Raw genomic sequence first — 19498 nt, forward strand, 5'->3', positions numbered from 1 at the left:
ACTGTAGTCCTGTCCTCACAGCTTGTCACCGCTAAAACCAATTGAAATCGACAACTCAGCATTGAACTTCGCGTCATCAACAGTGGAGAAGTGTAATTTTTTCACATTGTATTTCGACAGTCGATGTCAGTGTGAGAGAATGGTGAAATGGAACCGTTTTCATTGAATTTATTGTTGAAACAGACTTGTGAAGTGGTCCAAGCATCATGGTGTGGGGCTGCAATTGGTCTTTCAGAATCTCTGTCCAGGTTGAGGAATGATGTGACAGCTGCTCGTTATACTGACCAAGTCATAAGACCCCAAATTGTACCATATTTGGGGCAATGTATAAATCATGTTGTGGGCAATACAACACTCATGCCCACACTACCAGAGTAACATTGGACTTCCTAAGATAACATGGCAACCAAATTCTACAATAGCCTGCAGTCAGTCTTGTTTTGAGTCCAATAGAACACGGGACGAGATTCAAAGAAGACTGAATGACCTTCACCCAAAGCTGACAACTGCTTCTAGACTTGATCAGGCATTTCATTTATGGACCCAAGTGCGCTTGTCAACAGGCTAAACATTTCATGTACAGACAATGCAACACTTTCATTGATGCCCATAACAGCCACACACAATACTGACTTGGGGTATTTTAATGGTACCATTTTTGGTGTAAACTCTGAAAGCGATTCATGAAATTGTGGTAACCATAATTGTCAAGTCTGAACTCAATCTTAATTAGAGTGACTTAAAGTATGTGCTTTAAGTCACTGCTGTCAGTGGAACATTTCTTTAGTGGTTCAGTATATATGCTACTCTTCTGTTGGGGGTATGCATTACTTACAAAGGTCTTGCTCTCCAGAAGATGTATTCCATCTTGATCAACAGCCAACAGTAGTGTTTTGGGAAGAGCAGATGTATATGTTTGCTGAAAACAAGTTCATATTTTGTAAACTCTAGTCACAAACATAAGTTCATTTGAGAAATTAATTTTATATTGAATGAGGTGTAACTGTTGACATATCTTCATTGAGGGGCATTTGGATGAAAAAAACATCTTCTATGTTGTTGTGAGAGCAATGTTTCAGTGTAGGTAGTAACACCGTTATCAAGCAGTGATGAACAGTACATGGATAAAAGAGCATATACAAGTTAGAGGAGATGTTTGTACAGACTACTACCCTGCTTATGTATGCCACAGGCTTATTATCCCCTTTGTGTACTTTGCATTCTTCTTTTAGTATGCTTTTTATGAAGCCCAAGTGTTGTTATTGTGTCTGGTTTCCTAACCCCTATTGTACTGTACAAACATCTTGCTTGATAATGTAACATCGTTCAAAAATAAAGACGTTCTTCATCCATATATTTGTATCCTTCCATCTTACGTATCAACAGTAGACATCTTGAAAGTATTCACACAAAAAAAATAAACGTTGACCAGTTATGTGCACACACGAGACAAGAGTGGTCGAGCATAACATCTTCTCCCATACCCCATTTGAAATTTTTTAAATTAGCACATTGAAGACAGATACAACTTACAAATAGCTCAAACACGTGTTGGACATCAGTGTCTCAAGTTTTGTCGACATCATTGGTGACCATAACAATACTGACATAACCAACTGGGAGATACACACAGGATATGCAGGATGGGTACGAGACACAATCAGCAGTACAGACAGGAGTAATGCCAGGCTCCAGTCAAATAACACGTATCCGTAAGGATTTGTTCAAGATGGTGACTGATTCAGGTAGTGGCATTTCATTTGTAACATGGAACATATATGGACTAGTAAATAGTGAGTGAGTTAATATCTAAAGTCACATGAGCAATATCTCAGCTTTATTGTGACGAGAACAGTTTATTCAAAAAATAAAATGAAAACATTTTGAAGAGCAAAACTTGTCAACGATGGACAGTAAAAATACTAGAATATCACAGACATGGATATAAAAATAACATGGAAACTACATTTTAATCAAAGCGGACAGTAGAATATAAAACAGGGACTATAGATCGCCAACTACTGAAGGTAGATCACCATACTAGAACAATGGGAACTTACATTACTTTTCTACCGGCATGGACCCTAACAAGATTTACATCATCCCTTCATCTGCTGGCAATTGTATGAAAATGTAGCGGATAGTTAAAGCAACAAAAATTCTATGATTAATATTTGATAAATTTAGTCTTACCTTGAAAGTTTAGGGACTTGCATACCCTTTCAGGAGGACAATAATTTTACAGTACTTCAACCCCCTTTGAGGGTACAGACACTAACAATCCTAGTTACTAATCTAAACCATTGTTATGGTTAAAAATGTGCCACAACACAAGCTGTAAGAAATCCCCTCAGAACCAGCAAAATATAACACAGACAAGTCTAAAATATTCAGTATTATGTATTGAACAAACAAAGGCAAGATGTAATGATTCACAATTGAGGTTTCTAAGACAATGCAACGGAGTCAAATCTAAATAATGGGTCACAAATATAATATCAACTCACCAATGTCTTGGTTTGAGAGTGAGAATCAGTTATACTGAACAATACATGGCAAGAGCTCCTTGTTGAATATTGGTCGATGCTGACAATCAGACGAGACAGACAAGTGTAGACAGGCCGAATGATGACAATTCCAGTAAATCCGTGTGTCCATTTCATCAACATAATAACCAGCCTTATGTATACAGTCAGCGATCCCAGAATATTCAAGCACTTTGCGACCAGATCGCCACCAACTTAAAACTTTCTCGCTGTCTCCCGGAAGTACATAAAACTAGTCAAAGGAGGAAAGTCAAGAGTACTACCTTAACAACCTGATGCTAAAATACTAATAACACTGAACATTTATGATACGAAATGTGACCCATAATGTCTATCAATAACAATCAATAACAATTATCACTTAATCAAAAATACAATTTACAGAAAATACACTCTCGTAAAACTCTACCCCTTAACTCATTAAGCCACTTCACTGCTCAACACCTGGAACCCCATGCTGATTGCCTGGCTGGCTGTGGCGAGACTAATTAGTGTTATTCACGCCTGATATCCCTGGCAGGTTTTGGGGATTACAGAAAATGGTCTTGTCATATGAGCAAGTCCTGATTGTTTAACTGTTTAATTGTGTTATAAAGATACTTTCTCTTCCTCAAGGGGGAGAGTGTTACGAGTGTGTATTTTCTGTATATTTTGTTATTAATTCAGTAATAATAAATATGATGGGTCACATTTCGTATAATAGATGATCCGCATTTTTAGGATTGTCACAGTAGGCTTGTCCGGGAATTATCTGCCCTTGACTTTCTGTTTATTTCTGGGAGACATTGTTTCGAGGGCATTCTACAGTGTTGGCGATGGCAGTAAGTGCTTGTACTTTCGGGAAACGACTGAAAATGAATATAAATGTAAGCTGCGGTGTTGTGAGCGACACAGATTCACATTCATTCACTGGAGTTACATTGCCAACGCTTTATCCGTCATTGCTTGAAACTGCTGTCAGACCACTTGCTGTGGTACATTCTGCTCGATTGTTTCCCTCTCACACTAAGTCTTGGGTGAGTTTGCTATTTTATATTTTGTGACCCATTGTCATAGATTTTGTCTCACTTGTATTGTATTTGAAATAGATATCGTGACTATTGAATTGTGACTTTGTATACCTTGCTCTCGTTGCTAAATAATAATATCTGAATCTTTTAAACTTGTTTTTGTTCTGTTTTGCTGGTTCACAAGGGATTTCTTACATAGTTTATCACAGTAAATTCTTAACCGTAACAATGTTGAAAGGAAGCAGGTGTGAATACATATTATATATGCACTGTCTTCAAAATTTGCACTTTCTCTTGTGGACCTTTGGTGGCTTGTACATATCTATTTTCTTCACTTTTGTATGCATTCTTTGTATGTAAGACCTGAGACATGCTTAAATTGTCCCTATCATATCATTGTGTGAGGTTAAATTGTACAAAACATCTATCTCAGTGGCAGCAAAGAAGAACTTACGTACATGCTTAATAATCTTCTGTGAAAGAAGAGTTTTCACTGATACATTGTTAGTGTATACTAAATATTTTAAGGAAAGTACTAATACGCTAGTCTGTGACTTACACGGAGCAGATTCACAGTTTGTCACTTTGGTTCATCTACATTTACCGCAGAAAACATACGAACATACATATATACATACTGTATAATACTACTCCCAACACATATATAAGACAAAGGGTCATAGAATGGGGCATCATCAAAGTTCCCTTATAGAATGTTTTGTATCTCAACTGCTCAATATAGTGGCTGATTTGTTATCTATGACCAATCGTATCATGAGATAACTGTCAAAGGGGAAAAAGACAGGTGATGGGTTGTGGGCTAAATTTCTGAAGAGCACATTTGGTCACTAGACAGCATGGATACAGATTGATCATTCACTATATCACAAAATCGATATGCTGGATTTTATCTTTATAAACTCTAGATGTCATGAAAAGGTTTGTGTATCTTGAACATACATAATCGTAAGGATGCATGAAATGTACACATAGGACTAATAAGCACTTTGGTGAGTTCATTTTTCCTTAGAGATCAATCTGCACATTGTTACGAATGAATATTGTAATTGTGTATTATAGTGAGTGAGTGAGTTTTGTTTTAAGCCACACTCAGCAATATTCCAGCTATATCGCAGCAGTCTGTAAATACTTGAGTCTGGACCAGACAACACAGTTATCAACAACATGAGCATCGATCTGCGCAGTTGGGAACAGATGACATGTGTCAACCAAGTCAGCAAGCCTGACCAGCCAATCCCTTTAGACGAATTTTACGACAAGCATAGTCGCCTTTTATGGCAAGCATGGGTAGCTGAAAGCAACCTTCATGGGTCACATGTATTATAGAATTCAAAAAGTCGCATGATACTGATTTATTATAATGTAAACACTTGCAGTTAAATCCCCCCAAATATTTATGAAGATGGGCATGCCTGTATTTATACTGAATGCAACGAGGTTCAGAAGGTTAAGGATGGACGTGATCCCATGAAACAGGTGGTCCAATGATATAACCACGCACACAAGAAAAAAAATCAACCGTGCCCTTGAGTGATCATTGCCAGGTTCAAAGAATAATATCTATATATATTGCACTTGCAAAAGTGACTCACGCTTCTGCCATAAGCCACACATGGCAGATGATTTTTTTTCATCAAATTTCAAAAGTCAAAATCAAAACCTGAGATGTGTGACCTCTGGATCAAAGCATGTTCCTGCGGTGATGATTTTGTCCGTCACAAGAGGTCACGAACCAGTCACGAATTGTAGGATATCATCCGGGTACTCACGGGAGAAAAACAATAACACAAGTTTAAACCAGTCCACGGAAATTGCTCCGCATCAGTGTTCCTTTAATGACTTATACTAATCTTCCTAAATGCTTACACCATTTCACATTTCCAGGAGTTGGTAGTCTATAGCCTGTTTTTATATATTTTATCATTTACCTTTTAATTATTACTCTATAGCTGAAATATTGCCTAAGCGGCTTTAATTTTACTCATTTTTATACAATATATTTACTGAAAGGAACATTAGGATACGCAAATGCTATGAATACAAGCCCATACCATAAGTCAATGATCCAATAAGTCATAATTAATATATAATAAAAGTTTGATCAATGTACCTATGCTGAGTCATTTTCTTATATTTTGAGTCAATTCACCTGTTATTCTTGTATATAGGTATAACTGTTTTATCATTTCTTTTCAGATAAAGAAAGCATCTGATCCTCAATTTGACACAAGCAGACAACCGAAACCTTGACTTGCCTCATTCCTCCCAGTTTAGAGAAACCAGACTAAGTGTGCCACATGCACATAGCTGAGCAAAGGCCATTTATAGTCATTCTTCCTAAACTTCACCATTTGTATGTTTAGTATGGTTATTGTGAAGTTTGTGTGCATGGTAGTTTGAATATGATCCTTCATGACATCATGAATAAACAACAATGTGAAGAAACAAAATGTATCGTTTGTTCTTTTATCATCAGTTTGAAGACACATTTAGAAAATTGTGATATCCACTGAATGATGCGTCAACAATTTACTTTTGTCTTGTTCATCTAAGCAATGATATGAATCTGCTATTCCATCCCCAGGCATATTCAGATTGAATTATAAGACCACGTGAATAGTTAATCTTCAAAACTAACATGAGCATAGCTTCTTGTTAGTTTCCATCTCCAGAGCTTAGAGTATCCATTATGGATTCTGTTTGGAAACTAGGTCACCCAGTTTCACTGAATAGATACCAACTGGATGTCAGGATGGCAAACAATTACACATTTCATATTACTTATTTCAAAACAGAGCAATGAAAACCAACATGAAACTACATTTTCTGCTTTTATGTTGCTTTCTATTTAATGAGATCTTTGGGTTACAAATTCCAGATATGGAAACCAACAAGAAACCCCTGAACTTAGTTTCATTTTGGTTTTCATTTACAGAAATACCAAAATCACAGAATCCAAAATGGAATCTAGTTGGAAACTCAGTTAGTGAGTTTCAGTGAATGGAAACCAACTGGATTCTACAATTAACCACATTACGGATGGTTTCCAGGTTTCTGGAAACCAAGTCATTTTTGTAGTGTTAGGGTCTCCCCTACATATCTGCCATGTTTCGCAGAAAGAGATTTAGATGTTTGTTGAGCTGTGCTCGGAAGCCCATCCCAAGTCCGAAACGTTTCCATGGAAACCCAGAAAATAATAAATCACAAAAAGCTGTAAATAACAAAAGGCACCACGTTGGGGTCTGCCACATATATCTACCAAGTTTTACTGACAGATATTAGGAGCTTTTTGAGATGTGCTCCGGAAATGAAACACACCTCTCACTTTTCAGACAAAGTCTGAAATGTTTCCATGGAAACCCAGAAAATAATAAATCACAAAAACCTGTAAATACCAAAAAGCACCACTTTGGGGTCTGCCACACATATCTACCACGTTACAGATTATCATATCTATCAAGATAATCATATCTATCAAGACTGGTCTAAAAATATTGAACGGTTTCTGAGTTATGCTCCGGAAACAAAATGATTATGGACAGAGGAAGAGAGATAATAATATCTCTCGGTAAATATTTACCCCAACTTCAAAGACTGTTGCTCCAAATAGTTGCCATGACATGAGGACCTGGATAAATGATAACACAGCATTCTGAGGACTCATATCAAGCACAGTTTTGTGAGTAGTGGAGATGTCTTCAAGTCTTATCATCATTCTCAAATCCCTTGGTAGTATCCTGACCACAGAACTGTAAGTAGATGAAAAGCATCACAACACATTAAAACAGGAACATAAAATCAAAGAACTAACAAACTTGCAAGAAGCAACTATCCACAATGTTTCCAAACCTTAAAGAATGGAATATTGTAGGAAACTGTTGCAATGCTCTTCAGTTAAAGCCACTTCACACCAAATTTTAAGTCTGTGCCTGAAGTACTTTCAAAGGTAAATCTGTTTTCTAATGCCATTTTCTACTCCCAAATGTTTCAGCGGGAAAAAGCACTCACGAAAATCCCTTTGACCTCAACAAAATATGATATCATCTTAAGTAAAACCTTTTACATGAAAAGATTTTAACTGGTGTTGGGAATTGTTTGAATTTTCATGATTGTCAAAACAATCGATCACTGATTAATGATCACTGATTAATGATTGATCAAAAAGACTATTACCAGTCACATGCAGCATGTGAGCCAGTCAGGGAGCTCCTTGTGTGCATATATGCTTGCTCTTATTATAAAATACTAACTTACGTGAACAGAGATGGATATACATGCCGTGACATGAGTATCAAATAAGTGAAATTCATATTGAAAACAGTGTAAATATTTACTGTCTCACATTATACAGATACACAGATTCATATTAACTCATTAAGCCTGAGAACCACTTCAGTACTCAACACCTGAAATCCATCATAAAGTATTGAAGATCCTCTGGTGACACTGTCACCTGGAGGTGAAAAGTAATGATATGCATCAAACTGATGTAAATTAAGCAAATCTATCTGTTCTAGATAGGTTTCCTGAAGACAGAATTTTGAAGGTGTAAAATCTTGGACTAATAGATGTAATTCATTAAAATTAACCCTTAGTCCTCTACAATTCCACTTGATTATATTTTGGGGAAATACTAACTTTTTGGTGGGTTGACTGGGGAAGCCTTTTGTAGTGTCAAAGTTTACCCATGTCAAGTCTGTTTGGCAGGAGAATGAGAAGGTAATTTTATTTGATGCTGAAGGACTTTCCTTATGGGTTGTTTTGGATGATGTGCTGGTGATAGAGTTTTCAGTGTATTTTGTAGATTAGACAAACTTTTCAGCTTCAGCAAAGATGACATTTCTGGTATATTTAATCCTGTTTATTATCCCCCAGGCATGTAATGCAGGGGGATATAGTCGATGCCTGTCCAACCCTTCATAATCATTTTGTTTCCGGAGCATGACTCAGAAACCGTTCAATATGTTTACACCAAACTTGATAGATATAATAATCTCAACCCATAGTTGGTTGGTATTTACAGAGTTTTGGCATTTTTATTTTTTTTTTGTTTTTACATGGAACATTTTGGTGCTAGTCTAATGGTGGGGTGTTCAATATTAGTTCTGCTCCGGAAACGAAACACACCTCTCACTTTTGAGACTATGTCCAAAACATTTCCATAGAAACCGAGAAAATAATAAATCACAAAAACATGTACATAGCAAAAGGCACCACTTCAGCTTCTGATTGATATATCTACCAAGTTTTGCAGAAAAATATTGAACGGTTTTTGAGTTCTGCTCTGGAAACGAAGCCCATCCCTCCATTTTGAGACTAAATCTGAAACGTTTCCATGGAAACCAAGAAAATAATAAGTCACATAAACCTGTAAATACCAAAAGGCACTACTTTGGGGTCTGCCACACATATCTACCAAGTTTTACTAACAGATATTAAGAGGTTTTTGAGTTCTGCTCAAGAAACGAAACACACCTCTCACTTTTGAGACAAAGTCCAAAACGTTTCCACTGAAATTGTGAAAATAATAAATCACAAAAACCTGTAAATATCAAAAGACACCACTTTGGAGTCTGCCACACATATCTAGCAAGTATTGCAGAAAAAATATTGAATGGTTTTTGAGTTCTGCTCTGGAAACAAAGACAATCTCTCCATTTTGAGACAAAGTCCGAAACATTTACATGGAAACAGAAAATAATAAATCATAAAAACCTGTAAAGAGCAAAAGGCACAACTATAGGTTGAGATTATTATATCTATGAAGTTTGGTCTAAAAATATTGAATGGCTTCCGAGTTATCCGCCGGAAACAAAATAATTACATACGGACAGACAGATGAGGCGTACCACAGAACTGTGAATGGTTAAACAGATATTGAGTTTTCTCTCTGACAGAGGCTGCTCATCAAAATCAACATGGTTTTGTTTAGGTAACAAGTAGATTATTTACTTGTTTGGGTACACAACCAAGATTAGACTACTGCTCATGACCTCATACTCCAGGCACGCACACTGTTCCAAGCTCCGCTAACCTATTCACTGTGCATGGGGTATGGGTGCAGTAGAGCACAGCTGTTGAAACCAATTTTTCACCCATCGGTGGGGGAAAATTAGTGAATCGTTTGAAATCTGATTTTGCGAGCTTTTTTTTCATCGCATTGGCACTTTTGATGATTTGTTTTGGTAAGTGCATTTTTTTACCATGTGTAATTGTCTCTTATATATTGCCAGAAATAGCAATCAGCTGTGCAGTGGACACGTTCCCAAAGCAATGATTTGGTTAAATGTACCCTTTAATATAACATTATGAATTCTGATGCCATGATTTTAACTATATAGTATCTGAAACTATTATTTTATAAAGAGAAAAACATTCTAGTATTGTGTCATTTTAATGGCAGGTTTTGCTCTACAAATGTGGAATATTTAGGAAAATAACTGAATTATGTGACAGTTTTTTTGTGTATTGCCAGATAGTTGTTATGCATGGAAATTGGCGAAACAAAATATGTATCCAGTTTCTATCAACTACAGTTCATTTTGAGATGTGAGTAGATGCAATATGATAGTGTTTGCTGAGAATAATGTGAGCAAAAGTTATAAATATTGGAGAAACATAAATATTCATTGCAGTTAATGTAAAACAGTAAAATCGTGATTAGATACTATTCTCACCAAACATACCTACTTTTGTGTCCAAGACGATAACTGCTGATTGTTGTGTGATCGTTTTAAGAGTTAACTTAGGGGGTTGGTTTATCTGTGGTAATACATGTATAGGGCATGCAGTTTCTTAACTGACAAATGATTATGATGCTTGATACAAACAATGTTGAGATCATTCCTAATGTATAAATGCAGGGACAGAAAAGCAATTACTAACAGTGCCATAAGCAGATAATTTTAATCCATTAAACTTGTAAACTGGAGTGCTGGCTTTCTTGACAGTCAGAATAGTCTATGCTTCATTTGTCCTGGTTCAATAAACTGACCCAGAAACTATGTTATCATCTAGAACAGGATTTCCTATCATGCACACTGATATTCAAAATGGCTTTGTCCATGTCAAACTATGGCACTGAGATTGTTATTAATAATTAGTTTAATAGAGGGAAAAATCACTGGTTTTGGTTTTGAATAAACTGAATTATTTGGGAAATTTCTGTGTAGCTCAGACTGCTGTCTAATGTGGACTTTTTAATTTGGTCCCCAGCTGGTCTGAATTAGACAGGGTGCACTGTACTGCCATGGCATTGAGATATATTTCCTATGTGGCACTTCACTATTTTCAATGCCATGGTACCTAAATAAAGCACTATTTCCATCACTTACATGGGAAAAGTTTCACAAAGAAATGTTCTCAAGAACCTTGGTAACTAACATCAAACTTCTCTGTTTCCTGAATAATAAAAAAAGGACACCAGGTTAGCACATGTGTGTAAAGTTTCCTATTGTCTCAAAGAGAAAAACTTCATGTTTTGTTTGGGTGTGAGATAACAAATTTAAATGCTGCCTGACTGCACTCGCCCTACCTGTAGTCAATCTCTCCACTCCTCATATCTTCTATCTCTGATTGTACTTTCAATGCACACAGGTGAATCTAAAACAAAATTTGAAGAACATTAATTAATAATGAAGCTAAGAAATGGCAATAGTCAAAACGTTCAAATATGGTTGCTTAGAGGAACAAAGACATACATACATGCAATTGACATTTGACATAGTAGAATTTCAGAAGGGTGAGTAAGTTTAGTTTTAAGCCTCACTCAACACTATTCCAACTACATGGAAGCAGTCTGTAAATAATGAAATCTGTACCAGACAACCCAGTGATCAACAGCACAAGCAACGATCATCGCAATTGGGATACAATGACATGTGTCAGCCAAGTCAGAGAGTCTGACAACACAATCCCATTACAGTGTGCTTGAGTCAGAAATGGACTGATGAATTGCAAATTTCATCATTGTACAAAACTACCACATGAACATAAATAGTACACGTTTATCACTGACTAATACCCAACAGGTTTCCTATATTTGAACATTTTCAGGACTCCACCAAAAGTGTTGAAAATGCAAAAGTTGTCACCTGTTGCGGCGGGGCAAAACTGCAGAAACGGAAAAGCCAGTCATGACAGGGATATCTTAAAATCTATTCCAGGAGACCTGTCAGTTCCTCGTCTGTCGTAGTGTCATAGTCACGACTTAAAGTGGTGACAAATGGTGCCACAGTTGCCTGTGGTAAGCCATCCCAAGACCAGTAATGTTGTTCAATGACGTTAGCTATCTTGTTGACATAGTTTTTCCAAGTTTCAGTCATAATTTTGTTTAGGGATTCCTTAACCAAAACCTCTACGTCAGGTAATCTAAAAGTTGTGTTTGATCTGGCAACATCTCCTTTGACAACATCCCATATCATTTCAATGGGGTTAGGTCATAGTGATAGGGTGGAAATTCGCAGAATATTGTGACCCTTACTTTTTATGTAACTGTCAACTTTGTAGACAGGTTCACCTTTGTGGCTTTTTATGATCTCATACAGCTGAGGCTTTGTTGCCTTTGCAATCTGAAATATGTTGAGCCATGATATCATATCACCTTTTCGACTGTTTGATGTCGGGGCTTTACTGTAGGGGTCCTGCATGCTGTGGTATGGATCATTGGACATTATGATAAAAGACTTCTCTGGTAGAGCTGGTACCAACTTGTCTATAACCCAATTGAAGAAAACCGCACCATTAAACTCGGAATGGTAGTCTCTGTTATCTGTGGAAATTGTCCTGAATACCAACTCGCAACCTGGGAGAAAGCCCTTGCGGGAGCAAGCAGCATGAAGAAGCACACCCATCAGGTACCAACTGACTGCTGGCAGTGTGCGAGGAATTAACAAATGTCGTGAACACTGGCTCGAACACTTCCTCGCGCTTCTTTTTTACTACCCTGAGAAAATTATTTCTCACACGAACAATATCAGGGCGTTCACAGAGTACTGACCTATTGTCCCCCAAAATTTTCTTACGAGACCCCGAAAAAGTGTACGAGTCACCAGAGTGTTACTTTGATGCCCTGCGGTTGTGTTCTTGATTCAAATGGTTTTGTAAAATTTTCAGCAACATGTACACTCTTCAAAAAAAAGTAGAGGGCCTGAAGTTTGAAGTCTGGTAGAAATAAAACCCATTGAGGAACATTACAATGGCATTCATCTTGTGTATGCAACGTCATTTCATGTTATCACCACACGCAAACACAATGAATGGGGAAGTACATGCACAACGTGGGAGCCTCCTACACATGTATGGGGGTGTCATTATGAATCTTGACGTTTTTCAGGCAGGTCAATAAATCACTGTAGACCATTTTTTCCGATAATTTTCTTGCATCTGTGCATGGTCAGAGGTTTCAGGGTCAAATCACATCTATTATATAAATATTGAATGCCTGTGCATAACATGATCTATGCCAACTTTGAAGTGCTCATCAAACAGGTCACACCCAACACAACGACCAAACACAGTTTCATGTACAAAATGCAAGAACACCAAGCCTGTGGGGTCGGGTACATGGTGTGATGTGACAGGGAATTGAATACTCGTATGATCTACCTAGGTCCCAACACGGCTGAAGTGTTTCTAGCATTCTTACAACGCAAAGAGAAAAACAAAAGGGAAACTTTGTCGGACCCTGAGCCCATGGATATGACACCAAAGGATAAACTCACTCTCATTGCTAAGCATTGCTTAATGGGATGCCGTGAGGGAGCATTGACACGTTACCACTCAATACTGAGGTGCCATCCATAACACATGTAACCTCCAGCTTAGAATTGATCCCAAAACCGTCCTCATCTTCATGGTGTTCCATAATTGGTGACGACTGAATCAGCTGCACCATCATGTCACATACTCTTTAATCCACTTTGAGGAATTCATGGCAGACCCACTCCATAAGCTGTCGCTGAATACAGTGTTGCCAACCCTGTTTGGGGCCAAAAAGCCATTTCTTAACCCCTACATGATTGCATTACCATCCACTTCCTAGTTATCCTCTTTATTCTTTTTTCTAAACCAGTGGAAAAGCATGATTTTCTCATATTAAGTGCAATGGTGCAATTAATTGGTCAAAATTGTAATACAGTCATACCTCATCATAACACGGGTCTTGGGGTTTATGGATGACCCCCAGCGTTATTAGACATCAGCGTTATAGTACCTATTACATAATGTTGAACAAAGGCCAAGTAAAATCGTACTTTCAAAGGACAGAAATATATATATATATATACGGGAAACTTGCAATAAAAAATCACTAGACATGATAATTCAATTGTTGTTCCTGTTATGTTACATCTTATTATTCAACAAAGCTGGAAATAGCGATCAGCTGTGCAGAGATGTCCAATGTACGGGTATGGAATGAGGTAATGCCCTTCTCTCATGGTGTCTCCCTTGTTTCTGTCAACAGTTTTAATGAAGCAAAATGTGACTGAATTTGATCAAATAAAATGTGTTTTCTGGCATGTGTTTTCTGGATGACTGTGTCTACACAAGCTATAGCACGGTGTGTTGCACACAGCAAACATTTAAGTACCGGATGGCTACCGGATGGCTACCGGATGTTGTTATGTTACTCTGATGGATGTGTTAGCACAGTTAGACGAAGTTCGTATGATGTTATCTATGACGTTCTACGCTTTTTCTCCACTCAGGATGTTTCTGGATAAGTATTCCTCTTTCAATACTATTAGAGGCAGGTCCCGGCATCAATGTATATATATTACGTCAGTTGGACATCTAGCTCTAGTTCACATTGCACACATTTGGACTATCATTCATGCGGCTTGACTTCGAAGACCAAGAACATGGTTCGCCCGCTATTTCGTTTTAGTTACCCTCTGTTTCTTTTAATACATGTTTTCTATTTATCAGGAAAAAAAGGTTCTCGTGATATCACAACACAAATATTTACTGTACAAGCTCTCCCACAAGCATGTTATGAGCGCTTCTACCTCCATTCAGTTGGCAAGGATACCACTGTGTCAGACAGTTTAATTTTAGGTATATTGATAGTTCTCGTAACCATTGACTACAATGGATAATGTTAAGAAAATCAAAGTTATCTCAGCTAATTGTAGAGGACTTGCAGACAAATTTAAAAGAAAAGAATTAATGAACATACACCGGAAAAAACTACACTCAATCATATGTCTGCAAGATATTCATATTGATGCATCTACTTGCAATATCATGAGAAATGAATGAGGTTTACAATCCATAATTGCACCTTTTAAATCTAATTCCAGAGGAGTGGCCATTCTCTTTAATAATGATATTGATCTTAAAATACATAAGACCTTAATAGATGAAAATGGAAATTATATAATAGCTGATGTAACAATAGAGGATAAAAGACTAACACTAACTAATCTCTATGGTCCAAATATCGATGACAGTAATTTTTACACTAATCTATTTAAAAATATTCTAAATCTTGAGAATGATTCTCTGATAATAGTTGGAGACTGGAATTTGGTGATTGATCCAACAATTGATCTTGAGAATTATAAACATGTAAACAACCCTAAATCAAGAAATACTGTTTTAGAATTTATTGAATCTTATAATCTTGTTGATGTTTGGAGGAATATGAATGATAAATGCAGAAAATACACCTGGTGGAAAAAAAATCCAAGACAACAAGCCAGACTGGATTTCTTTATTGTATCAGAGGATATATTTGACATAACTCTAGACTCAGATATTTTGCCAGGCTATAAAAGTGATCACTCAACAATTACATTAACCTTTTCCAACACTTTAGGCCAGGAACATGGATATTGGAAGTTTAACACTTCATTGCTGTTAAATCCTGAATATGGAAACTTAGTCAGATCTATTTTGAACGACACAGTTCAGGAATATGCAACAGAAAAATTGGATGATCTTAATAACACCGAAAATATTATACTTACTATTTCTAACTCTTTATTTCTGGAAACGTTATTAATGAAAATTCGAGGAAAGACTATATCTTTCTCATCCTACTTGAAGAAAACAAAAGCAAAAAATACAGAACAGTTAGAACTTAAAATAAAACAGGTTGAAGATACTATAAGAAAAAACTTTCAAAACATAGATGAAGAACTTTTGAGTGAACTATCAAAATATAAGAAAGAAATGGAAGAAATTAAAAATGAGGAAATGAAAGGAATACAAATTCGAAACCGACTTCTTTGGTATAAAGAAGGAGAAAAACCTTCAAAATATTTCTGTCACCTGGAAAATAGAACGTTCACCCAAAGATCAATCAACAAGTTAGTAACTAATGATAATAGTGAAATTACTGACAGCAAGTCAATACTGAATGAACTAAAATTATTTTACAAAAATCTGTATGCCTCTCACAAACAATATGAGGATGAAAATTGTTTGAAGGATATTAATACCCCAATCCTAAACCAAACACAGAGGGACTATCTTGAAAGAGAAATCAGTTTAGATGAAATTAGTAATACTGTGCACAGAATGAAGAATAATAAAAGCCCAGGGATTAATGGTTTTCCTATTGATTTCTTTAAATTTTTTTGGAAAGAATTAAAAACATGGATCTATAGATTCATTAGAGATGTATTAGCCAAGAATGAAATGTCTGTGAATTGGAAAAGAGGTGTTATTACCTGTATTCCAAAAACCAATAAAGATAGAACATTACTTAAAAACTGGAGACCGATCACATTACTTAATGCTATTTACAAAATTATCAGCTCCTGTATAGCACACAGATTAAAAACTACCCTAGACGAACTCATTCATTCTAACCAAACTGGTTTTATACCAGGGAGGACAATTAGTGAAAATACAAGATTATTATATGATATTATGTTCGAAACAAAGAAACAGAACATCCCTGGTTTGCTAATCCTTATTGATTTTGAAAAAGCTTTTGATTCTGTTTCAAAAGATTTTATCAATCTAGTCCTCCATAAATTCAAATTTGGCCCCAAACTGATAGGATGGATAAATACACTAACTTATGAAACAACATCTTGTGTCATCCAGCATGGTAACTTATCTGAGTTTTTTTCAAATGAAAGGGGCTGTAGACAAGGAGACCCTTTATCCCCATATCTTTTCCTCTTTGTAGCTGAGATTCTTGGTTGCATGATAAGACATAATGAAAATATCAAAGGTATAGTTATTTATGATAATGAATATAAACTGAATCAATATGCCGATGATACTGAACTATTTCTGAATGGAACTGAAGAGAGTTTGTACTCTGCAATAGACACAGTTAATACTTTTTACAAGATGTCAGGTTTGAAAATTAATGTGTATAAATCAAAAGCAATATGGATTGGATCAAAAGCTAAATCTACTGATATGATATGTCATGATCTAAAAGTTGAATGGGTAGTTGGTGAATTTGATGTACTAGGTATCAAATTTACACCAGATCTTGAAGATCTATGGGTAATTAACACTAGGAAAAGACATGAAGAAATTAATAGACTCCTAGCATCTTGGAGAAAGAGAAATTTAACACTTATTGGTAAAATAACAGTAATAAAAACTCTAGCAATCTCCAAATTGGTTCATATTTTCAATTCCCTGCCCAACCCACCAGCAGATTTTATTACTTCTATTGAAAAAATGCTTTTTAAATTTGTTTGGAATGACAAGAATGACAAAATAAAGAGGAATATAATAAAAAATAACTATAAAGAAGGAGGTTTGAGAATGATCGATATTAAAACATTTATAGACGCTTTGAAATGATCCACGTTGCGACGATACTTCGGAAAAGGTGATAAGGAAAATCCATGCAACATACCTTTCAAAGACATATTTAATTTAGGAGCAAATTCTGAGGCCTACATTAAGATTGAAAACCCTTTTTGGCAGGATGCACTGAAAGCATGGCAACTATTTCACCAAAAACATTATATTGACCCAAATAACATCAATCAAATTCTATCACAACCATTATGGTTTAATCACAATTTCAAAAATTCATTAAACTATATAAAGAATTGGGCAGATAAAGGGATTATTAATATTAGGGATATTTGTGATGAAAATGGATTATTGTCATTGGAATCTTTAAAAGAAGTATATGATATCAAAGGTACTTTTTTAGATTATAGATATTTACTACACACGTTTCCAGATTCTTGGAAAAATACTCTAAATCAATGTCATTCAATACCAGTCTGGGATTTAAATATTAACCATTGCCAGACTTGTCTCATAAAAACATCTAAAGAATGCAGAACTTTTTATGATAAACTTATTTCCAATGATATATACCAAAATGTTTGTAAAAAGTGGCAGCGGTTTTTCCCCAAAACAGACTTTGACTGGGAAAAAATATTCACAGGATACAGAAAAGGTTTGCAAGACACAAAACTCATAGATTTTCAATATAGATTTCTACAAGGTGCTATTTATACTAAAAGAGAATTGCTTAAAATGAAGAAAGTTGATAGTAGTACATGCTGTTTCTGCAAGGATATAAATGAGACTGTTTGTCATGTGTATTGGGAATGCCAAGGTAAAACAAACATTTTGGAGAAAAATACAAATTTGGCTCAACAATTCATTCCCTCATCCATTTCACTTTACAAAACATATGGTTTGGTTTGGTACTCTAAACCGAAATACATTACTAAACCACATCACCCTTGCAGCCAAAAGACACATTTACATATGTAGTATTAAGAATATACATCCTGATATGACTTCATTTACAAAAACCCTAAAAGAAATATTCTTTGTTGAGAAACATATATGCCAAAAAACTAATAAGATAGATCATTTCAGTCATAAATGGGGCCCTCTTTTCCCAGTACTTGGATAAATTTGAATCTTCCTATATACCTACCAATCACCTATATCAACCTGTATATGTCTATTACCCAAATGTTGATATGATTTCTGTATATCATCCATCCATATATACCTGTGTTTTGTACTATGTGTAATCATATGAACCAATAAAAAAAACAAAAAAAACACACAAAAAAACACATTTAAGTACTCGACTGATGGCATGCCTTGTCTTTCTTAAGTTACTACAGTATGCTGTTTTGCTGTTGGTATGATTATTATTGAGTAAACCCTGCATGTTTTAAGCATCTGAAAAACAATGGATATGTACAATAAACACTGTCAGTTGCCATCCGCACTTAATTTCACTAGATTACAATATTTACCAGAGTGCAACAGCCAATTTGTTGAGCTATTTTCGATATCGTGAAAGGGTGTGATCGCAGTTCAACATTCTTTTTATGAGAGCCACAACAGTTAAACTGAATCTGCAGTATCCAAAAGGCACATCTAGGGATCATGCTTGCCATATGTACCATGTTTGGTTAAGATCTCACAAAAAGTTTATGAGATATGCAACTTCATTTCTGAGGGAGATAATTATTAGCAAAGTATTTAATTTTTTAAAAAGTGAACGTAGTAGGCCTAAATATGCTTTGGGTAAGTATCATTTATGAACTGCACTTATAGAAAGGAAGTTCAAACTTATCTTGCAATACCACACTGATTCAACTTGCACATACACAACAGAGAGGACCCACAGAATGTGAGAAAGTCAATTCATTTTAACAACAGCTGGTTAGAAACACCATGGAGTCTCCTTATAAACAAAATATCTCGGTCTCTCTGGAAAAACTAAACATATGCTAACAAATCATTCTTTGATCATTTCAAAAGTTATGGAAATTGCTTCACAAATTTGGTTTCCGCTAAAAAAATGTAGGCTCACAAAATAGAGAGGTCTGATATGGTTTGACTAAGGAACCAACTCTTATGCACACATAAAGAGAGTTACAAGCCAAGCCTGTACACTAGAACAAAACATGTTTAAATCCTTCCCATACAACAGGAACACAGTGGTTTGCTATCTCC

At 35.9% G+C, this 19498-nt stretch overlaps 1 protein-coding gene across 1 annotated transcript in view; it reads right to left on the reverse strand.

The window, feature by feature from the left end:
• The window catches only part of LOC137295441 (unconventional myosin heavy chain 6-like), a 468840-nt gene that overhangs the window by 29622 nt on the left and 419720 nt on the right, over positions 1-19498 (reverse strand). The window contains exons 38-40 of the mRNA XM_067826813.1: positions 11112-11179; positions 7158-7326; positions 836-919 (exon numbers count right to left, since the gene is read on the reverse strand). Of these exons, the coding sequence (XP_067682914.1) occupies positions 836-919; positions 7158-7326; positions 11112-11179 (321 nt within the window). The remainder of the gene's footprint in view (positions 1-835; positions 920-7157; positions 7327-11111; positions 11180-19498) is intronic.

This window comes from Haliotis asinina, chromosome 8 (genome assembly GCF_037392515.1).
Source record: "Haliotis asinina isolate JCU_RB_2024 chromosome 8, JCU_Hal_asi_v2, whole genome shotgun sequence".
NCBI lineage: Eukaryota > Metazoa > Mollusca > Gastropoda > Lepetellida > Haliotidae > Haliotis > Haliotis asinina.